This window comes from Caretta caretta, chromosome 1 (assembly GCF_965140235.1).
Source record: "Caretta caretta isolate rCarCar2 chromosome 1, rCarCar1.hap1, whole genome shotgun sequence".
Classification (NCBI taxonomy): Eukaryota; Metazoa; Chordata; order Testudines; family Cheloniidae; genus Caretta; species Caretta caretta.
Window position 1 is genome coordinate 233,702,575 of NC_134206.1, and position 24,176 is coordinate 233,726,750.

General features: G+C 43.1%; 1 protein-coding gene across 1 annotated transcript; it reads right to left on the reverse strand.

Annotated features, from left to right (window-relative positions):
* Positions 1-875: 875 nt before the first annotated feature.
* On the reverse strand, positions 876-24,176 carry LDHB (lactate dehydrogenase B). The gene is made up of 8 exons (XM_048826494.2): positions 24,018-24,176; positions 20,219-20,350; positions 10,238-10,355; positions 9,417-9,590; positions 7,065-7,238; positions 5,575-5,692; positions 1,964-2,087; positions 876-1,241 (listed from the first exon to the last, which is right to left on the reverse strand). Exons 2-8 carry the CDS (start codon positions 20,342-20,344, stop codon positions 1,074-1,076), a joined length of 1,002 nt encoding a protein of 333 aa, XP_048682451.1. The 5' UTR covers positions 20,345-20,350; positions 24,018-24,176; the 3' UTR covers positions 876-1,073.

The window sequence follows — 24,176 nt, forward strand, 5'->3', positions numbered from 1 at the left end:
TACCGTCCCACAATACCTAACCTTTGCATTAATATAAGACTCCAGAGATACTTAAATTTAATTCAACAGTGTCTCAAGGATACTGCAGGAAACTGCATGATCTGTCACACTAATCACTTCTACTTTGTAAATGTTCACACTGCTTTGTCCAATACAGCACATCTGAAACAGTGTTGCCCACACGATTTTAGCATTCAAAATCTAATTAGAGATTAAGTGCCCAACTCTGCCTGTTTTATATGTTAAGGGAGAATTTGGACTCAAATCCTTTATACTTATATTCTATGAAGGCTGGAATTCTGGTTTTCAAACAGCATAAAACACTGATATTTAGTTTTAGTAATTCTCAAAGACAGAGGCCACTAAACAGCACACAAAGATTTAAAGTAGGGATAAAAAGCAAATCAACAATATCAGAATGTGATTGTTAAGGTTCAACATTTCACAACCAAAAATGTGCAACTGTCTGAGTATATAAAGCACCTGTTTCCAGCCTGATGGTTTGTGGAATATCAGACCAAAAATTATATCAAAAGTACCTCGGGGTCACAGACTAGTGTTTTCAGGGAAACAAATCTTGAATTGAACACAGACAAATCCAGACCTCATTTTTATGGTTCATTTCTTGGGGAGGGATAGAGAGGGTGCCCTAATGAAAAGAAAATCTGGGAATGAATTTCCCTTATTCAGTACTTGGATTTAGGAGAATGGATAATACCAAATGTTAACTCCTCCTCCTGTGTGAATTGAGTATCTTAGTAGGGATTGCCTCCTTCACACACAACACACACACGAAAAGCAAGATTGGAGAAAGTTTCCATGCATAACTGGAAAATCATAACCACTGGAAATGAGGACTCCTTAGGAGAATGAAGCATATTTGAAAGTTAAATTTTATTTGTTCATAAGGTCTGCACATTACAACAAGCATATGTTTAGTTGCTGTGGACAAAAGCTCATTTCACTTTTGGAAGATCAATGAAATATTAGCTCCAGAGATGGACAGTAACTAGAAAGCCAATATATGCACACACTATGCAGTTTTTATACTGCTGGAAGTTAACATTCATAGATTACAGATCCTTGAGATCTTTCTGGATGCTCCACAATGTATCTGCACTCTTCTTGAGTTGAGCCACCTCCTCATCCTTCAGCTTTTGGTTGATTACGCTTGTTAATCCAGAGGCACTTAACACACAAGGAAGGCTCAAGAAGACTTCATTCTCTATGCCATACATGCCCTGCCACAAACAAACAGAAAGTAGATCAAACAGGACACTAAAAACCAAAATCTGCTTTCAGTTACATTGGCATAAACCCAGAGTAAACCCACTGACCTCAGAGTTATTTTAGAGTTGCACCAACGTGACTGAACGTAGCATTTGCCCTTAGCTTGAAAATATAGCTAGTTAGAAACCCTTACAATAAAATGATTGGCATTCCTGAGATTGGCTCTGAGATGAAAGCAACAGTTCAAAGTACCCACAACCTCTGCTCTGTCGGGGGACCTAGAGTTGGCTGGTGCAGCCCCCAAAATGTTGATTCAGCTCCCCGCCCAGACAACCTCTGCCAAGAAGATCATATGGAGTCCCAGCTGGAATTTTAGAGTTATTTTCAAACCTTTGGGGCAAATCCTCCCTCAGATTCAGCTGCACTCCACCAGAGAAAATTTGGCCCACAAATTAAAATTTTGCACTGGGTAAAGGCAATACATTCTCTTTACAATTCCCGGGGGAAGGGGGGGGGGGAGGAGGAAGAAAGGTCATCTCAGTTAGTGGACTTCAAACCTACAATAGTAATTTCCATTATAATACTATCTCTAGTTCTTTTCAAGTTCATAGAGTAGTATCATTTTACAAGGATTCCTTCATCAAGAATTTAGCAAATTCAGTAGAGTCCATGCACATATAACACAGTCATCATACCAGAATAAACTACAGCAGCTGACTTAAGTCTCTCTTACCTTCACCATGGTTGACACTGGGTGAACCCGGCACAGATTTTTCAGCATAGACTCAATTAGATCAGCAACACTAAAGCCAATGGCCCAGTTAGTGTATCCTTTAAGTTTTATCACTTCATAGGCACTAAGAGAAAGGTGAAGAAGACATAATTATATATATTAAGGTGGCTTTCAAGACATTTTCTGAATACTACATCAGTCTTGAGGTAACGTTTTAAAATGGCTGAAGTACTGCAATACATTTAGTTATAGAACTTAATATCCTTACTCAATAATATTTTAGCACGGGGAGATGAGTGGAGTTTGCATAATCCATATTTTCAATATGTTAATCCAATTATACTAGTGCTAGGTATTACATAGTACGTATTCTAATAATGGTAAGAACAGGGTACTGTTTTGTGATGGTAAGCAGAGAATATAAAACACAGATTCTTTACTTTAGTCAATGAAATCATTGCAGCAAAGAATTGGAATGACACTGTCTAGCTAATAAATTTTATACATTTTATATATACATACACACGAAAACTCCTAAAAAGTCAACATCACACAGTGAGTATGCACATATCAAACACACCAATATTTAATACTTTTAACCTTGGCGTTTCTGGATACTTTACAAAAGCATTCTCTTCATTTTATAAATGGGGCAAGTAAAGCAGAGAAGGGGTAAGTGACTTGCCCAATTTTATAAAAGGAAGTCAAGGAGAGAGCCAGACACGGAATCCAAATTTTCTGACTCCAATTCTTCTACTCTTCCCACAGCACCATACTGTCTCCTGATAAACACACAAAAAGAAAAGGAGTACTTGTGGCACCTAGAGACTAACAAATTTATTAGAGCATAGGCTTTTGTGAGCTACAGCTCACTTCATCGGATGCATACAGTGGAAAATACAGTGGGGAGATTTTATATACACAGAGAACATGAAACAATGGGTGTTACCATACAGACTGTAAAAAGAGTGATCACGAAAGGTGAGCTATTACCAGCAGGCAGGCGGGGGGAGAAACGACCTTTTGTAGTGATAATCAAGGTGGGCCATTTCCAGCAGTTTATAAGGACAGTAGGAGGGGAAATAAACAAGGGGAAAAGGCTGACAAAGGAGGTGCTGTCCTCATCATGAATAGGTCAGAATATGAACAAAGGCTGCTAGGCAGCTCTCCAACACCATTTTCTACAAGTCATTACCCTCTGATCCCACTGAGGGTTACCAAAAGAAACTACACCATCTGCTCAAGAAACTCCCTGAAAAAGCACAAGAACAAATCTGCACAGACACGCCCCTAGAACCCTGACTAGGGGTATTCTATCTGCTACCCAAGATCCATAAACCTGGAAATCCTGGAAACCCCCATCATCGCACGCATTGGCACCTTGACAGCAGGAGTGTCTGGCTATGTAGACTCCCTCCTCAGGCCCCACGCTACCAGCACTCCCAGCTATCTTCGAGACACCACTGACTTCCTGAGGAAACTACAATCCATCAGCGATCTTCCTGATAACACCATCCTGGCCACTATGGATGTAGAAGCCCTCTACACCAACATTCCACACAAAGATGGACTACAAGCGGTCAGGAACAGTATCCCCGATAATGTCACGGCAAACCTGATGGCTGACCTTTGTGATTTTGTCCTCACCCATAACTATTTCACATTTGGGGACAATGTATACCTTCAAATCAGCGGCACTGCTATGGGTACCCGCATGGCCCCACAGTATGCCAACATTTTTATGGCGGACTTAGAACAACGCTTCCTCAGTTCTCGTCCCATAATGCCCCTACTCTACTTGCGCTACACTGATGACATCTTCATCATCTGGACCCATGGAAAAGAAGCCCTTGAGGAATTCCACCGTGATTTCAACAATTTCCATCCCACCATCAATCTCAGCCTGGACCAGTCCACACAAGAGATCCACTTCCTGGACACTACGGTGCTAATAAGCGATGGTCATATAAACACCATGCTATACCGGAAACCAACTGACCGCTATTCTTACCTACATGCCTCCAGCTTTCATCCAGACCACACCACATGATCCATTGTCTACAGCCAAGCTCTACGATACAACCGCATTTGCTCCAACCCCTCAGACAGAGACAAACACCTACAAGTTCTCTATCAAGCATTCTTACAACTACAACACCCACCTGCTGAAGTGAAGAAACAGACTTGACAAAGCCAGAAGAGTACCCAGAAGTTACCTACTACAGGACAGGCCCAACAAAGAAAATAACAGAACGCCACTAGCCATCACCTTCAGCCCCCAACTAAAACCTCTCCAACGCATCAAGGATCTACAACCTATCCTGAAGGATGACCCATCACTCTCACAGATCTTGGGAGACAGGCCAGTCCTTGCTTACAGACAGCCCCCCAACCTGTAGCAAATACTCACCAGCAACCACACACCACACAACAGAAATACTAACCCAGGAACCTATCCTTGCAACAAAGCCCACTGCCAACTGTGTCCACATATCTATTCAGGGCACACCATCATAGGGCCTAATCACATCAGCCACACTATCAGAGGGCTCATTCACCTGCGCATCTACCAATGTGGTATATGCCATCATGTGCCAGCAATGCCCCTCTGCCATGTACACTGGCCAAACTGGACAGTCTCTATGTAAAAGAATAAATGGACACAAATCAGACATCAAGAATTATAACATTCAAAAACCAGTCGGAGAACACTTCTATCTCTTTGGTCACTCGATTACAGACCTAAAAGTGGCAATTCTTCAACAAAAAAACCTTTAAAAACAGACTCCAACGAGAGACTGCTGAATTGGAATTAATTTGCAAACTGGATTCAATTAACTTAGGCTTGAATAAAGGCTGGGAGCAGATGGGTCATTACACAAAGTAAAACTATTTCCCCTCCTACTGCCCTTGTAAACTACTGGAAATGGCTCATCTTGATTATCACTAAAAATGGTGTCCCGTCCCCCGTCCTCCCCCCCCCCCCCCCCCTTGCTGGTAATAGCTCACCTTTCCTGATCACTCTTGTTACAGTCTGTATGGTAACACCCATTGTTTCATGTTCTCTGTGTATATAAAATCTCCCCACTATATTTTCCACTGTATGCATCCGATGAAGTGAGCTGTAGCTCACGAAAGCTTATGCTCTAATAAATTTGTTAGTCTCTAAGGTGCCACAAGTACTTCTTTTCTTTTTACGGATTCAGACTAACACGGCTGCTACTCTGAAACCTGATAAACACACACACACACACAGATCCTGTAAATCCTGCATTAGTCTTTACTCATATAGTTAGCTGTCCCATTTACGTCAATGAGGCTAATTCAGTGAGTAAGGACTATTCGTAGGAGAAAACACATTCTGGATGTGGCCCTGTAAGAGTTGGGGATCATCTACATACAGATGTTGCCCTGGTTTAACTGATGGCATGATGTTAAACCATCTACTTAAACCAGTGTAACTTTATGTTTAGATCAGGTCTTCTTACATTTGCAAATGCAAACACCCAAATGAATGTGCAGTCAAGATCTACTGAAAGTGATTAAAGTGGAAAAAAAGTGCTTTAGACACTTGTAATATCATGCTCCACCTTATTCCCCACTCACTGTACCTGTCAACCACCAGTTTGTGGACTTCCTTCCAATTCTCACTGTCTTTGTCAGTACCCATGGCCGGGTTAAGCTCCTGGAGGGAAACGCCTGCCACATTCACTCCACTCCAAACAGCCACTGTAATACATGTCAGAGAGAGTATGTAAGTTTCAGTTACGATTACAATTCCTCCCCACTCCACTTTGTTAAGGTTTTGGCCTATTATTTGATAGGCAAAGTAGCAGCTAAGATGGTATTGTATCTGTTATTATTTCACTGTACTGGGTTCCAAGAGCTCTGGTAGGTGAGAGGGGAAAATGCTATAAAATGATTAGCATCATATCTGGCAATATTTTAATTACAATGCTCTCTGCCCTTTGAAGGGTTAACAACTTGCTCTTAATATTTATTTTGGCTTGAAATCTGGAAGACAGTTTATAACCCTAGGAAATGGATATTTGCCCCACCTCAACTGTAACTCCTCAAAATGTATTTATTTTAGATACTGCTTTGGGAGGCATTGGCAAGGCAACAATAGAGAGAAATTAGTGCTTGTTGATCCACACAGAGGCACTGGGGTCTGCCTTCATGGAGGCTGCTCACTCATCCTCCAGTCTTGAGTATAGAGAGTGGAACACATCTATCTACAAAGGAAGAGGATTCATGCGAGCCCCAGAATGGCAATTCCCTCATATAACACAAACTTCAGTGGTGAGGGAGAACTCATCCTCTGATCCATTAAGGTCCGGTGAACACTGATAAATGCGGGGAAGGGGGAAGCAGCCATACTCAGAAGCAGTAAGTATGAACACAAAGTGTTTGCATACAATCAGCCAAATTCTGCCCTTCGTTATGGAACTGCACACTGGTGTCTGTAAACCCAGACGTGGGTCTTCTGTTTGTTATCATCTTTTATTATTATTCTCTTTAAATAGTATTGAGAAATATACACCAAAATACTGTTTGTATTTGACTTAAATCAGAACTTCTCAGCATTTTTGGTGATTTACAGTAATAGAAACTCTGCTGTTAACCTTCCGAGCATAAATATTGCAGTCTCAAAAGAGCGTTACTGAAATCACAGGCAACTACTGAGTGACCAATAACTCTTAAGGTTCAGCTTCAGACGGAAGAAAGAGTTGGTATTTTCAAAACAAGATTCAATTACATATCTTCCATTATTCTTTGAAAATCTCAACCACGGTCATTGTTATGGGACACAGAGGTTTTTTTATTTATATATTTATAAAGGCTGGAATTAGTGGTTAGTGATCCATAATTTTACATAGACCACCATAAAAGAATATGAGAGGGGGAGTGGGTATGACATTAAAAAACTAAACAACTGTTCCATCATTTGAGAAATTAGATCTGGTACTCCCACATACACAGAAAACAGCTGACCAAGTATCAGCACGTACCAGCTCTTTCAGGACTTTCCACCACTTTCAAGGCATTAGCTATTTATCTGTGTTTCTCATTCCAAAAGACAGCAGACGTGTTTCCTTACCACTAGAATCACCATGTTCTCCTAAGATCCAGCCATGGCAGCTGGTGGGGTGAATGCCAAGTTTTTCAGCCATCAGATGGCGAAATCTAGCTGAATCTAGATTGCAACCACTTCCAATCACACGATGTTTGGGCAGCCCACTTAGCTTCCAGGTGACATAGGTCAATATATCCACTGGAAAAGAGAATAAAGACAATGAGGTGATTAACTTAGTCATATGCAGATTTACTTAAATTACTGCCTTAGTGCCTCTTATGAGTCAGAGAAACAGAGTGTGCAGCTTGGTTCACTTGTATAAAGCACCTTGGGCCTAACCAGAGTAGAGGATAGGATAGCTTATCTCACTTGTGGAATCTTGGGGCTCTGTTTGCAATTATAAAAGCCATTTTTTAGGAGTTCACTGGAGGGTATGTCCTGGAGGCTAAAATCAGGAGACATTTCTCCTCGGTATGGCTGGAAAGAAATTGGGCCCCATGGGCACAGGAACTGAGTTAGGCTAGTTAAATATTCCAGGGAGTTTGTTGTGTTTGGAGATCTTGCCTTCCACTTGAGAATCTAACTTAAATGTGCCTCAAGTAAATGGATTTATAGTAAAACATATCTGAACTTTCAAAGGCACATTTCTTGTTTCATATAATTTACAATATATTTTGTACATGAAAAACAAGATACTTCTGCGTAGAACTGTGCCTTTGGACGAGGACTGCCTAATTTACATCACGGCACTAAGTGACTTCTATGGATTAGACTGTATGGTGCTACTATATTTTCAGGCAGCTCAAATTAAGAAGCTATTTGGGAATGGCCAAAAAAACCTAAATACATAACAAACTAAGGGGTAAAGAAACTAGAACAGTATCTGAGAAAGACAGGCAATGGTAATGACAAGTCCTGCCTTAGAACCAAATGACTGGACTTCAAAGGCCAATAATTTGTTTTGGGAGTTACATAACTTGCAAAACTCAGGTCCCAAGTGCCCGTAGTGCAGACATGGTGCAAGTTATTGCTGTGCAAACGACAGCCCATCTCCTGATTAGCCATGGCTGCACAAACAGCCACCAGGCAGATTACTCCTGATCCTGTCAGGACTCATCTACTCAAAACAGGGGGCAGAATGTCAGGGATATACATCCTAATCCATGTAGGCCAGGCACCCAGATCCACTGTACTGTACCATCATCCATAGTTCCAACCACAGAAGACGGGGAAAGTAGGAGCACTACAAGTTTGGTGAAAGCATAGGGCACAGTAAAAACAAAACAAACAAAAAAACCCACAACACATACTTCTCCTCTCCCAGAACTTTTTGGTGAGCGACAACCAATTTAATCTTTGAATAACTTTTATAAATAGGAATGTGAAACTTTCATCTATATTAAGCTCTTATAGTTGGGTTTCACTTACTGAGGTAGCAGCTTAAAAAACATCAGCACTTGTGAAATGGTGCACCTCTGCTCTAGAGAATATCTAACCTTACTGTAAGAATGCTATTATGACACCCTAACTCCCATGCTTCCTAACTGATGGCACATTCTTGAGTGATGTATTGCTCAGCTTGGGTCTAAAGGAACCCGAGCAGAACAGCAGACATAGCTTGTCATTTCTCTCTCTCAGGTATTTCTGGTGTCTATAAATGTGGCATTAATGGCCAGTCTGGATCCTCCAGTGCAAAAGCTATAGTGTGAACATGTACAATCTTTTGTATCCTAATGCACTCTCTAGTACATATTTACTCAAATGCTTCTAACTTTACTTCCCCAGACAATCTCAGTAAAAGCGAAGTTAAGGAGTGTGCGGAACAGAAATCCAGGATGTCTGAAGTTTGTCCTCAACGCACAAACTTTTCCTGAAACTATATTCAAGGAAATTTTTAATTTTACATTTCAGTATTGTGTTTATGATCAGTCAATGATGTTAATACATTCTCAAGCTGGATTTGTCATTCAGACAGATAGTCATATCTTTGCATCTGGATGCTTAGGTGCTCATAAAAGCTATAATTAAGTTAAAAAAAGGAATGATTGAAATTGCACCTTCTTTCACACTCATGGTTCTGAGCCAGGCTGCTTAAACTACCAGCAGCTTTTAAGCCAATATATGTAGAGCTTTGAAACATAATAAATGCCAAACAGGGTTTTCAAACACAGTTCAAAGTCCTGCGTACACAGGGCAGCCACAGTAAATGTAAATCATGTTTGCATTTCACCACTAGTAGCGGTCACCACAGAACTCTCTCTATACAGAAGACACACACATTTCTACATACCTACTGTAACTAGGCAGAACTTCAAATTAAAGGCCAGTTCTATAAAACTCATGAATTCTACTTTGTAAATTAAAACACTGTTTTACCTGGGTTGGAAACCACAAGGATGGTGCAATTGGGACTATACTTGATAATCTGAGGAATAATAAATTTGAAGACATTCACATTCCTCTGGACCAGGTTCAGGCGACTCTCCCCTTCTTGCTGACGAACTCCTGCAGTTACTACCACAATCTTAGAATTAGCTGTGACAGCATAATCTATAGAGGAGAAGGGGAGAAAAATACAGAACACAGTTGAATATAGTCACGTCAAGAGCAATGTGCAACTACAGACAGCTCTAAATAGTTCCACCTCTGTGTAAAATACTCTGGCCAGAAATGAAAAATGTTCAATCTCAATAGGTCCACACAATTTCTTAGGAGATGGTGTTGTTATCTACTGATCAAATCAGGACATAGAGATTTAGGGTTCTGGTCTCAACTTTGGAATTCTGTAGCTTTGGATAAGTCATTTAGCGCCTCTGGGCCTCAGCTTTCTCACCTATAAAATAAGGTTCGTATTTTCTCCACCTCTCAGGGATTCTGAAGTTTCTTTAATATCTGTTTTATGATTCTTGGTTGAAATCCACTACAGATGCACAGTTCAGTGTTAATTAGTGATGGGAAAAGGAGAAGTGATGTAGATTTTGAAAAATCGAAGGGGTTCCAGTTTTAGCGGAATGCCCCTCATTTGTTTAAATATATTTTCTGCTCTTTTCCCCTAAGTCTTAACCTGAGCCTCAACTTTCACAGGTAACATCAAGCCCTGAGCTTGTTGCCAGAATGCAAGACCCTGAGTGTGTTCCCATTATTTAATTTCCCATAAATTTACAGTATATCTGTATTTTAAAAGATTCCAAGTTTACCTTTGTCTGCCACAATCTTATGAGTTTGGAGGAACAAGCTCCCGTGTTGCAGATCCATCATTTCTCCTTTTAGTTTGTCTTCCAAAACATCAACCAGAGCAAGCTCATCACAAAGGCTCTGTGAGGGGAGTGGAGGGAATACAATATTGATATCACACAAAGGGCTCACTGTGTATTATTATATTATTGTTTTTCAAAGCTTCCTTTGTTGAGTTAAACTACATCATTACTTTTTATATGGAGCTCTTTATAGAGTATATTGATGTCACACTCTGGTAAAGAATCTCTTCTGAATCACTAGACCAAGAATGGGAGCATGGGACAGTTCTGATGGTGAAGACACATAAAAACACTCTCCAATAGCAAAAGTATTATAAACCCTTATTAAAGCACAGTAAAAGTTTACTATTCAGGTTACATTTCCCACTTCCCTGTTCAGAGGAAAAAGACACAAACCCTTACTCTGGAGCTTCCCCTTTGTCATTTAGACACTACAAGATTTTAGGCTACGTCTACACTAGAGTCCTTACAGGGGCACAGTTGTACCGATGCAGTTGCGCCACTGTAAGCTTTCTCATGTAGCTGCTCTATGCCAATGGGAGAGTTCTCCCATCGACATAATTAAACCACTGCCAATGAGGAGCAGTAGCTCTATCAGTGGGAGAAGCTCTCCTGCTGACATAGCACCATGCACACTCCCACTTATGTCGGCAAAACTTACGTTGCTCAGGGGTGTTTTCTTCCACACCCCTGAGTGACATAAGTTTTGCTGACATAAGTGGGAGTGTAGACATGGCCTTAGTTATTTACCTAGGGAGGTGGTAGAATCTCCTTCCTTAGAGGTTTTTAAGGTCAGGCTTGACAAAGCCCTGGCTGGGATGATTTAACTGGGAATTGGTCCTGCTTCGAGCAGGGGGTTGGACTAGATGTCCTTCAGGGGTCCCTTCCAACCCTGATATTCTATGATTCTATGATTTACTTAGAAAAATATGCTGAACTCTCTGTACTAGTTGTAAGAATTACATTCTGCTCTATATCCAAGCAAGACAGTATTTCAAGTATTTGCGCCAGATTTTTGATGGAAAACTCACATTGCTATCAGTTACCTCAAATTAACATTCAGTGACAGAATACTGCTTCAACCAGCTTAATCAAAGTTTTAATTAAAATTGGACACGGTCAAAAGTTTTCACAAAAAATATTCACCATATTTTGACCAGCTCTAAATCAGAACTGTTCCTAATTCTCCCCACCTGGACTGCTAAAACAGTGTCAATTTGTTAAACTTAAGTTCAGCCACATTTGGTTGTTGTCCAGCAGGGGGAGATAGTTTCAAAAGTTCTCCCACTCCCTAAACTTTCAGAGATTTTGGAGGCATGATAGACACTTTCTACTTCAATGACTAAAATATGAGATGCTTTTAGGATTTAATCTCCCTCTGGCAGATACACTTGGTTGTGGCAGTGGTGGTTTGGATTTTCTGTTACTGTTTTGTTGTTGTAGAAACTTTGGCATCACTTGTATAGCTTGTCATGCCAATAAAAGTATACTGAAACTCTGTTCAGGACTTCTCTCTACTACTGCCCTATGTGCCGAAGTCCATTTGAAAATGGGCATCTTAAGTCACCTGGGTGACTCTGAAAACTTTACCCTCAAGCAAGCATCTCTGTCTTGTCTGCTCCTCTGTAAAATTGATAATAGGTTCCTGTATCATTATGAGGCTTGACTGGTTAGTGTTTGCAAAGTGCTTTGAAAATAGAAAGACTTGAAGCAAACATAACATGACACTATCTATATTTTTAAAAGGCATCTCAAATTCAGTAACATAGAATGTGTGTATTAAGATTTAAAAGTACGTATTTTAAAACCATGTTAGTTACAAATCACTTTATTTTATTGCACTCAGAGCAACTTCCGTCCACAGCCAATACCACCAACTATTGCAGGAAAATTCCAAGGGCTTGTACTTGAATCTTGCTTCATTTTAAAAATCATTTGCAGGGCCAAACTCTGATCTCAGTTGTATGAATGTAAATCAAGAATAACTCCAGTGAAGTAGGTTGATTACACAGGTGTAAAACTGATAAAAATGAGTGAAATCAGAATTAGGCCTACAAAACCTACATCTACGTTCTTTTAAAGATCTAGGACATTTAGATACTTGATCTTGTGACCCTTTTTATCTTAGTAGACCCAATGAAGTTAGGAGCCAAATTCTTCTCTCATGAAACCAGAGTATATCTGGAATAGCTCCAATGGCTTTGCCGGATTGATACTGGTGTATTCTAGAGAGGAATTTGGCTCAACGATAGCACTCACATAAATAAAGCCTACAAGGTAAGACACAGATACAGTTTAAATGCTTTTACAAAAAGATATAGTTCACCTTTAAAGCTGTGGCAAAAGTATTTCAAGTTCTTCTGAAAGAGCACACAGGTCTCAGTGACTTCTTATTGCTAACTAGAAGCAGAGGTGAAAAACACAACCTCCTTCAAGAATAAAATTAACACCACTCATGTGTATATTAAATGAGATGCTATACCAGAAAAAATGAACTCTGAACAATAATTTTAATAATGTCACATGGATGGTGATGAATTTGATGTGCTAAAAAGAATCAAACTCATTGCACGTACACCTGATTTTAAGATAATACTGGGTAAGTGCAAAATTTAGGCTACGGCTTAATTGAAGGCAGTATCCATTTTTTGGAGTCCAACAGTCTGAGAGTTCATAAAGCACGGCACAATTAACAAGATGGCTCAACGCCCACCAACAGTTTGTTCCAAACATGTTTTTAAATTTCAAGTGGAATTTGTAAGGAAGAAATGCCAATTCTGAGCCGAAATGCTGGAGGTAGCCATCTTGATGAAAAGTGATGCCATTTGTTCCACTGACAGAATTGAAGCCCAGTGAAAGGGACTAAATCCATCCAGCTATAAACTGGCTTAAAATTTGTAAGGGTCAATTTCTACCACTTGTTATGCACATGCAACTCACATTGACTTTAATGGGAGGGGCATGCCAGTGATTCCTAGGGTGGAATCTGACGCTATAAAGAGCTCTTCTTAGGACTATAAACCAGTATGCATCCTTCTTTAATAAAGAGGTTAACAGTCACTTCTACTGGGTTCCCACTCTGCCAGTCTTACAGATATCATTGCTTTTCCAGCAAGAATGATGCTGAGTTCAGATGGAGAAAGACAAGCACAATGTGTTGTTTTTTTAAAAAACATCCTGAGGATATTTCATGATGAATTAATGATTTGGCATGACATTTCATACTTCCACATGATTGAACTGGTTTTCTATCACTATTGGTAACATGAAAAATAACTATAACTTTTTATTTATGTTATCTGTGCATGGTTAATATCACTGTTTTCCCTGCATGGTACATCAGTTTCTCCCTTGCTGAGCAGTCTCTTCTAAACATCTACAGGGGAGGAGAAAAACCTTTGAACAATTTTAAAGGAATTTTTAAAAAATACCCTGATGACATATTTCAGAGTAGCAGCCATGTTAGTCTGTATTCGCAAAAAGAAAAGGAGTACTTGTGGCACCTTAGAGACGAATAAATAAATGCTCAAATAAATTTGTTAGTCTCTAAGGTGCCACAAGTACTCCTTTTCTTCCTGATGACATACTATTTTAAAAGCACAGTACCAGAAACAGTGAATTTTCTTAAGTTTTTTTGTAAAGTCAAGTTAATAGAAGGTGGATCAGTATTTCCCCCCTAAAATCATGAATTAACTAGCGTTCGTCTTATTATATGTAGATGATATGGGTCCATTATCACAAACATCAGTGGGACTAAAGTGTATATTAAATGCATTTGGTTTATACTGTCAACAGAGGGCCTTTCGCTAAATTACTCCAAAACTAAAGTAAATGATTTTAGTTGAAGGTGGAGGTTGCATAAATGGAAGATTGATGGGCAATATATTCAACAAATTAGTTCTTTTGCCTACCTGGGTATCTGGTTCTCCGAAAATGGATTGTGGGATAAACATATTCGGGTAACAAAAGAGAAGGCCTCAAATTCAACGCAAGCAGTGTTACATTACACCAGAATTCATGGGGACAACTTAATTGCACCAGCCTTTAGACTATTTGAGGCCAGGTGCGCACTGAATTTTTGTATGGCGGAGACATATGGGGATAGAATGATCCCACAGGACTAGAAGTGACAATCCAGGAAGTTTTTGGAAAGCATAGGGGACAATTTCCTGGTGCAAGTGCTAGAGGAGCCAACTAGGGGGAGAGCTTTTCTTGACCTGCTGCTCACAAACCAGGAAGAATTAGTAGGGGAAGCAAAAGTGGATGGGAATCTGGGAGGAAGTGACCATGAGTTGGTTGAGTTCAGGATCCTGACACAGGGAAGAAAGGTAAGCAGCAGGATACGGACCCTGGACTTCAGGAAAGCAGACATCGACTCCCTAAGGGAACGGATGGGTAGGATCCCCTGGGAGACTAACATGAAGGGGAAAGGAGTCCAGGAGAGCTGGCTGTATTTCAAGGAATCCCTGTTGAGGTTACAGGGACAAACCATCCCGATGTGTTGAAAGAATAGTAAATATGGCAGGCGACCAGCTTGGCTTAACGGTGAAATCCTAGCGGATCTTAAACATAAAAAAGAAGCTTATAAGAAGTGGAAGGTTGGACATATGACCAGGGAAGAGTATAAAAATATTGCTTGGGCATGTAGGAATGAAATCAGGAGGGCCAAATAACACCTGGAGCTGCAGCTAGCGAGAGATGTCAAGAGTAACAAGAAGGGTTTCTTCAGGTATGTTGGCAACAAGAAGAAAGCCAGGGAAAGTGTGGGCCCCTTACTGAATGAGGGAGGCAACCTAGTGACAGAGGATGTGGAAAAAGCTAATGTACTCAATGCTTTTTTTATCTCTGTCTTCACTAACAAGGTCAGCTCCCAGACTGCTGCGCTGGGCATCACAACATGGGGAATAGATGGCCAGCCCTCTGTGGAGAAAGAGGTGGTTAGGCACTATTTAGAAAAGCTGGACGTGCACAAGTCCATGGGGCCAGACGAGTTGCATCCGAGAGTGCTAAAGGAATTGGCGGCTGTGATTGCAGAGCCATTGGCCATTATCTTTGAAAACTCATGGCGAACTGGGGAAGTCCCGGATGACTGGAAAAAGGCTAATGTAGGGCCAATCTTTAAAAAAGGGAAGAAGGAGGATCCTGGGAACTACAGGCCAGTCAGCCTCACCTCAGTCCCCAGAAAAATCATGGAGCAGGTCCTCAAAGAATCAATCCTGAAGCACTTAGAGGAGAGGAAAGCGATCAGGAACAGTCAGCATGGATTCACCAACGGAAGGACATGCCTGACTAATCTAATCACCTTCTATGATGAGATTACTAGTTCTGTGGCTGAAGGGAAAGCAGTGGATGTATTGTTTCTTGACTTTAGCAAAGCTTTTGACACGGTCTCCCACAGTATTCTTGTCAGCAAGTTAAAGAAGCATGGGCTGGATGAATGCACTATAAGGTGGGTAGAAAGTTGGCTAGATTGTCGGGCTCAACAGGTAGTGATCAATGGCTCCATGTCTAGTTGGCAGCCGGTGTCAAGTGGAGTGCCCCAGGGGTCGGTCCTGGGGCCGGTTTTGTTCAATATCTTCATAAATGATCTGGAGGATTGTGTGGATTGCACTCCCAGTAAATTTGCGGATGATACTAAACTGGGAGGAGTGGTAGATACGCTGGAGGGCAGGGATAGGATACAGAGGGACCTAGACAAATTGGAGGATTGGGCCAAAAGAAATCTGATGAGATTCAATAAGGATAAGTGCAGGGTCCTGCACTTAGGACAGAAGAACCCAATGCACAGCTACAGACTGGGCACCGAATGGCTAGGCAGCAGTTCTGCGGAAAAGGACCTAGGGGTGACAGTGGACGAGAAGTTGGATATGAGTCAGCAGTATGCCCTTGTTGCCAAGAAGGCCAATGGCATTTTGGGATGTATAAGTAGGGGCATAGCGAGCAGATAGAGGGACGTGATCGTCCCCCTCTATTCGACATTGGTGAGGCCTCATCTGGAGTACTGTGTCCAGTTTTGGGCCCCACACTACAAGAAGGATGTGGATAAATTGGAGAGAGTCCAGCGAAGGGCAACAAAAATGATTAGGGGTCTGGAACACATGACTTATGAGGAGAGGCTGAGGGAACTGGGATTGTTTAGTCTGCAGAAGAGAAGAATGAGGGGGGATTTGACAGCTGCTTTCAACTACCTGAGAGGTGGTTCCAGAGAGGATGGTTCTAGACTATTCTCAGTGGTAGAAGAGGACAGGACAAGGAGTAATGGTCTCAAGTTGCAGTGGGGGAGGTTTAGGTTGGATATTAGGAAAAACTTTTTCACTAGGAGGGTGGTGAAACACTGGAATATGTTAGCTAGGGAGGTGGTAGAATCTCCTTCCTTAGAAGTTTTTAAGGTCAGGCTTGACAAAGCCCTGGCTGGGATGATTTAATTGGGGATTGGTCCTGCTTTTGAGCAGGGGGTTGGACTAGATGACCTCCTAAGGTCCCTTCCAACCCTGATATTCTATGATTCTTTGATCCAAAACAAATTTCTTAGGAAGCTTCTTCGTCTCCCAAATAATATCCTAGCTGCTCTTCTTAGAGCTGAGACAGGTATGATTTCTATTCTGTCCAAAGTGCAATACCATAATATTAATTTTTGGCTTTGCTCTCATAGTATGCACCCACAGCAGTGGCCAAGGCTATACTTAGAGGAACAGATCAGTAGGGCCTGTTCATGTAAATTTCCTTGGTTAAAGTCCTCTCAGAATTGGGAATGATTAGATTTACATTTAAAAATGCGAAATCCCTAATCAAGTTGAGGTTAGAGGATATTAATAAGCACGACAGTTGTTTCCGTTACAAAGATGTCACCTTGGTTTCCCCTTGTTAACAGGATTCATGGATATTCCAGATATTTAGACAATTTGTCCAATAGCAAATTAAGGAGGGCTTTCAGAGCTCTCCACTTTCAATCTATGCAGACAAATTGCTTAGAAGGCAGATATACTGGCACTGAGAAATGTACGGAGCTCTGGACAGGTAGAAGACTTACTCCATTATTTATTATATTGTAATTTGTATTTCCCTTGAGGTCAAAATGTCTATCCATGTTTTTGTTCCAGATGCCTTTTTCTACCACCTCTCAGAAAACAAAATATTTATTAGGAACTGGCAATGTATCTGTGATTCAAGTGGTTACCCTATTTGTGTGGTCAGCTGCTAAAATAAGGAAAAGGAAATTGATGTGGTGATTATATGCTTTAATTGGCTTATGTTCTTTTAAATTTGTATGTATGGGTATTTCTGATATTTAAAATTCTGGATTTTGTTTTAAGTTTTACAGTAGTATATTGTATTTTTGATGCGTTGGCCTATGGCTAAGTCACTGTTAATTATTAACTTCTCAAGTTAATTCTATGTCCCTTAAATACATTCTAAAGGTTTAGTGGTATGTGCATGGCTTTGGGCCCTGATCTTGTAAGCTATTCCATGCAGAAATGGCCTAGAGAGAGCAATTTGCAGGATCAGGTTCTTAGGGCCAGATATTTAAAGATATTTAGAGGGATTTTCAAAAGTGCCTAAGCACCTGTCTTCATCTTTAAGTACCTACATACTTTTCAAAATCTGACCCTCAATAAGTAAGACCCCAATACAGAAAATGACTTAAGCATATGCTTAAATCTATCCCTACTGACTTTTATTGGGACTTAACCACATTTAAATTCTTTCCTACAAGGGACTTCACAGCCAAATTAATCTAAAGACCTAGGTGCTTTAAGTTGCAGATAGGCATCTAGTGAGATTGTCAAAGTAATACAGGTACCTAACTCACATTGAAATCAATATTTTGGAAAATCCCACCAAGTGCCTACCTGCATCTTTAAGTGTCTAAATACCTTTAAAAAATCTGGCCCTTAGTTCCCAATTTATTTTTCAAATATAAACGAAGTAAGAAAAAAGGAAACAGCTACTTCCAAACTTCTGCCCATTAAAACAAAGGGTCAAATTCTGAGGGCCTTACTGAGGGTTTAGTCCAGAGGTTAGCAACCTTTTAGAAGCAGTGTGCCGAGTCTTCATTTATTCACTTTAATTTAAGGTTTCGTGTGCCAATACTACATTTTAACGTTTTTTAGAAGGTCTCTCTCTATAAGTCTATATATTATATAACTAAACTATTGTCGTATGTAAACAAGGTTTTCAAAATGTTTAAGAAGCTTCATTTAAAATTAAATTAAAGGGCTCAACCTGCTGCCGGTCTGGGGTTCCGTCTGCCAGCTCCTGCCAGTCAGGGTCCCGGCTGCCGGCCCTGCTCAGCCCGCTGCCGGTCTGCAGTCCCAGCCCTGTCCACATAGAGTAGGTACCTACCTTCTCCCTGGCCCATTCTCTTCCTCTCTCTGCATTGAGGTGAGGGTAGGAGTACACTGAGAACAGGGCTGGGGGTGAAGGAGCAGGTTGGGGTTGAGGTGCCGGGTCTGACCAGGAGCTAGAATGAGGGAGGGAGCTCAGGGTTGGGGCAGGTTTGTGTGTGGAGCACTTACCTGGGCAGCTCCCATTTGGTGCGAGGGGTGCAGGTGGGAATATGGGTGTGTGTGTGTGCAGGAGCTCCCGTTTGGTGCTCAGGGTGGGGGTGGGGATGTGGGGGATGCAAGAGTCAAGGCATGGGGTGTGGGAGGTGCTGGAGTCAGGGCAGGAGGCTGGGGGGCTGGGTATGTGTGTGGGGTGCCGGAGTCAGGGCTGGGCTTGTGGGGGGCTGGGATGTGTGGGGGGTGCAGGGGTGAGGGCAGAGGGCTGAGTGTGTGTGAGGAGGGTTCAGGGATCAGGGCAGAAGGCTGGAGGCGTGGGCTGGGGTCGTGGGGGTGCTCCCAGCCTCCTGCCCTGAGCGGCTCATGGCAGGGAGCTGGAGGGGCTATGCCAATTCCATCCCCTTCCCCAAGGTCCCCGGAGCAGAGAGCGCGCTGCGGCTCCACTTTTCCCTCTGGGCTGTCAGCTGATCAGCTGCAGGGAGGGACAGAAGGAGGGGCAGGAACCCTGCCTGCTGGGGGAAGAGGCGGGGGAAGAGGGAAGCTTGCCTGCCCTGCAAGGAGAGAGCGGTGGTTGGAGAGGAGCGGGCCGGGCTGGGCAGGATTTTTAATTGCACGCTGCTGTCCCCGGCAGACAGCAGTGTGCCATTAAAAATTGGCTTGCGTGCCATCTTTGGCACGCGTGCCATAGGTTGCCGACCCCTGGTTTAGTCAGTCCTTAAACAGGCAATGGGAGATCTGCCTGAATACGGGCAACAGGAAATCAGAATCATGATCTGAGAATTTGGCACTCAATTTTAGCTACTTTAAAAATTCTACAGTGAAAGTTGGACAACTAGCCAATAAGGGCTTAAACCAAAGCCTACTGAAGTCAATGGGAGTCTTTTCATTTGGGCCTTGAATCAGGCCCTGGATGAATGAAGAACGTAGTAAGTTGAGTGTGTATAGTTTTGGTGTCCACAGCACATTTCACAATGATCTCTGGTCTGACTCCATTTAAGTTCTTTCCCCGGTCTGACAGCCCTGCTATCAAGTAGCAGACTCTGGACTCATTTCCCAAAGGCCTGGAACATTGGAAGAATCAACAGCAAAAAAAGTTTGGCAAGGGGTTGCAGACCCATTGTACACAAAGCCAACCTGGCGGCCTGCAACGTAGGCAGCTTTGGAAAAGGACAATCAGACCTTTTCCTGAACATGAGACAACTATAAGAGTCAGAGGAGAGAAACTGGGAATAAACACAAGGAGAAGATGAGCCTCACATGGAGCAGAGGGGCTCATTTAGGAGGAATGTACAGAATTAATCAGACTATTCTCACATTAGTCTGTCATATTTATCTCCATTTTCACACAAAGAAGTCAATCAGACTTTGTAGCACAATAAAATTCTGATTACTTTCACTTCATATTGTTCTTGAACTATACCTTTCCAAGAATGCTGATGGCACAGGCCATTCCAACTTGGCCAACCCCCACTACAGTGATCTTATTGTTAGGGTGGGTGGATTCTGCTGCAATTGGTGTAATCAGTTTCTCTTGTAAAGTAGCCATTGTATTCTGCAAGAAAAGAGAGACACATACAAAACCCTATAGATTAAACCCAATCACATTTCCCAAGTTCTTCATATTAAAAATAAATAGCTACTTTAGCCTCCAACGCTGAAATTTACAAATAAAAGTGCCATATATAGATATACATCTCCAAGTTACTGAAAACAGTCGTTTATATAACCAACTAGGCAGACGCATGAGCATTGCTGGCATTGTCCAATTCGATTTCAAAAATTACACTCTACCCACCTAAAATTGTCACCTTAATTTCATTTGGATACAATGTACTTTTTCCTCTCTATATGCACTGTTGCTGTGAGGTGTTAAGACAGCTGCTTTGTGATAGTTGCATTTCAGTGGTGGGTTAAGAACTACTTATAAAAGCGGCAAAGAGTCCTGTGGCACCTTATAGACTAACAGACGTATTGGAGCATAAGCTTTCGTGGGTGAATACCCACTTCGTCAGATGCATGTTTATAAGTTTGTAAATCTTTTGAAACCTTCTGGATGGAAGGCACTGAATAAATACAGGTTTCAGAGTAGCAGCTGTGTTAGTCTGTACTCGCAAAAAGAAAAGGAGTACTTGTGGCACCTTAGAGACTAACCAATTTATTTGAGCATAAGCTTTCGTGAGCTACAGCTCACTTCATCGGATGCATAAAGTTGAAAATACAGTGAGGAGATTTATATACACACACCCATTTTTTCATGGTCTGTGTGTATATCAATCTCCTCACTGTATTTTCCACTTTATGCATCCGATGAAGTGAGCTGTAGCTCACGAAAGCTTATGCTCAAATAAATTGAATAAATACAGTGCCATTTACTTAAATGGCTCCCTGCTGCTCCCTTCATTCCAAATACATGGCGAGTCTTTTTTGCCTTTGTGGCTTGATGTAGAAATGTTAATATTTCAATCCATTTGCATATAATAAACTGTGCTAGAACTGAGTTAACATGGCATTCATTTTTATTTAGCATCAGAGACCTCCTTTGCTCAACCTGTAAGTTAGCACCACTAAGACTTGTCTTTTATCCTCTGATTCTCTCCCATCGCTTCCCTTCCCACACCAAATATTTAAAGACAGCCTCTATATTAGGTCCCTATGTTTTGTAATCACATACACACACTCCAGTATATATTTGCAAACAGTGACCTTGGTCCTACAAGCTTCTCCATGAGGGCTGACTCCTGCCCGTGCATGGAGCTCTAGTGATGACAACAGGGGATTGGAGCCAGAATTTATAATTGTGGTTGATCAACTAGATACCTAGGTGACTTGTGTATCAATCTGTGCCAGTCCATGGAGGTAAGTCAAAATTTGTGATTGCCCAAAAGATTTTGGGACCCAAAAATTAGCGATTGCTTTGGAAAATTTGTCCCAATGCTCATGTATTTCTCTTGATCCACATGCAAGTCAAGGGCAAAACAATCTTTAAATCAGCTAATATACTAGAGGCAAGAACTCTTGCATCATTTCAATTCTCAATGTACAATGTTCAAGGAAGTATTTCCTACGGCACACTGGGAATCAGAGGGGGGAAATGAAACCAGACAAAAATATTCATTATACAGAAACAGTGTTGTTTCATTCTCCTTCACATGTTGCAGAAATTGAATGAGTCAGAGGTTTACTAGAAGAGAAAGGACGGTTTCCTGGTTAAGGCATCTGAAGGCTGCCCTGGAGAACTAAATTCTATCCCAGCCTCTGCCACAGAACTTCTGTGTGATGCTGGGCAAGTTGCTTAAACTAACATTCTCACAGGTGGTCACGAAATGCATGTCCCTCATTTTCTGCATGAGCAACATGAGACATAGGGTCCCAAATCTGCAGAAGCGCTGAATACTCACAACTGCAAGTAAACGTGACTAGAGCTTTTTTGAACATTATCAATTGCAATAAAAATGCCAAATACTCTGAAAATAATCCAGCCCTATGGATCTCAAAATGGATACCCAAAATTAGTGAGCATTTTTGACAATTTTGGCCTTAACCTGTCTGTGCTTCAGTTCCCCACCTATAAAATAGGGGGAATAACACCAGCAAATCTCACAGGGCTGTTGTGAAGATAAAGTCACGAGTGTTTGTAAAGCATCTGATTCTACGGTGAGAGCACCACAGAAACACCCAGCAGGAAATTAATAATGTAGTGTTCATTGCAGAATTTGGACAGAAGGCAGAAAATAAGGCTTGAGGCCCAGCTACCCAGTCCCTGAATGAAGCCTGGGGGAAAATAGTATGTGACCATGTAACTAAAGACTGTCTCATAAGGCACTGGGACAAGGGGGCTGGATTGCACAGGCAATCTTAATGTTGCCCTTTTCTAACTTTACCAAAGGGGTGTCCTGTTGGTTTTTGATCGTTCTTCCCCCCCAACAGCATAGGACCCGCGAGCAGGATCCGTCTGCTCAGAAAGGACCTAAATGCCCCAAACGTGCCATCCCAGTGATGCTGGAGGGGGGAGGCGAGGTGGGAGCGGGGGCCACAGGCGTTTCAGCGGCTGGGGCAGTCAGGTCAGGAAGGGTGGAGACGGCCGCTCGTCTCCCGAGTCACGCAAGCCAGGGCGTGAGTCAGGGCAGGATGCGGTTTGCTCCGCGCCTCGCCGGCTCTCGCCATGCCCACAGCGCCTGGAGGCGGCGTCCTCAGCCCACGCTTCGGCTACGGGATCACGTCTTACGGCTCCTCTTTGGTGTAGCGGCCCTGGGCTGCCGCTGCCCCCCCCCCCGGACAGCGCTGCGCGGGCCCGGCCACGCGCCAGGAGGCGGCAGCGGCAGGAGCGGATCCGCCTCGTGCGCGCGCAAACGCCAGCTCATCTCTCACTCCTTCTACCCCCCCCCCCACCCCCACCCCCACCCGCGCCCCCGCCGTGCGCGCGCCGCCCGCCAGCGGCCTGTGGGTGAGAAGCGGCGCAAGGGCACGCGGCTGGTCCCCAGGTCGCTGCACGTGCAGCGGTGCCGAGCGCCCTCGGCACAGCCATCCTTCCCCGCCCGCAGGTGGGGGGAGCGCCTGCGTGTTAGCCGGGTGCCGCGGGCTCTAAAGGAGAGACACCCCGCCCGTAGCCAGGCGCTGGGGGGCCCTTCAGGCGGGGCTCACTGCTCCGGCCTCTAGGCCAGAAAAAAGGGGCGCCGGGGGGGGGGGCAGTATTTTCTCTTCCATGCCGTTCCACACACACACACACCCATCCTGGGAGGGAGACACTGCAATGCCATGAGAAAAGCGACCCGTCACCTCCATGATCCATCCTCGCAGACAGCAAGGGGGAGGGAATTTGGCAAAGAAACTGCACCCTTCCCGAAGGGCTCAGTGTTAACCGGGCCTTGTGCAACGGGTGGGTCTGTTGCCTGCATCCCATTGCTCTTTAAATAGCAGCAGCGCTATACTGCAAAGGAGAGGCGACCGCCCCCCCTCCCCAAAGTGGGATCCCATCCTGCTGCCATCCCATCAAGCGGGCCCTGCGGCTACAAAGGAGCAGGGGTGGGACAGTGCAGCAATGCACAAGGCAAAGGAGAGCCTGACCCTCAAAAGCTGGGGGTTGAGGGGGCTGTACCCCGCCTAGAGGCCCACAAACCAGGCCCGATAAAAGAGAAAAGGGGGGATTCGTCCCTTCCGTTAAAGCCCCCCCACCCCCCCCACGAGCAGGGGCCAGCGCAGCCGTACAGTGCGATACCCACCTGTGTGGGGATGGCTCAGCCGGGCTGGGACAGGTGGCGCAGGAGGGAGCCGGAGCAGCAGCAGCCTGTGTCGTGCGGAGCTAAGACAATATCAACCCCGGCCGCAAGGGAAGAAAGAGGCGGACCCTGCCCAGCTGCTCGGCGTCGTCTCCTCCGGTT

What these genes read in the sequence shown, in the direction of transcription:
- LDHB (XM_048826494.2), bottom strand. Translation starts at nt 20,344, where the DNA reads ATGGCTACTTTACAAGAGAAACTGATTACACCAATTGCAGCAGAATCC. An exon ending in CCTTGTGGTTTCCAACCCAG is followed by an intron (nt 7,239 to 9,416) that starts GTAAAACAGTGT and finishes TCTCTTTTCCAG; the next exon opens with TGGATATATTGACCTATGTC. An exon ending in AGAACATGGTGATTCTAGTG is followed by an intron (nt 5,693 to 7,064) that starts GTAAGGAAACAC and finishes CATGTATTACAG; the next exon opens with TGGCTGTTTGGAGTGGAGTG.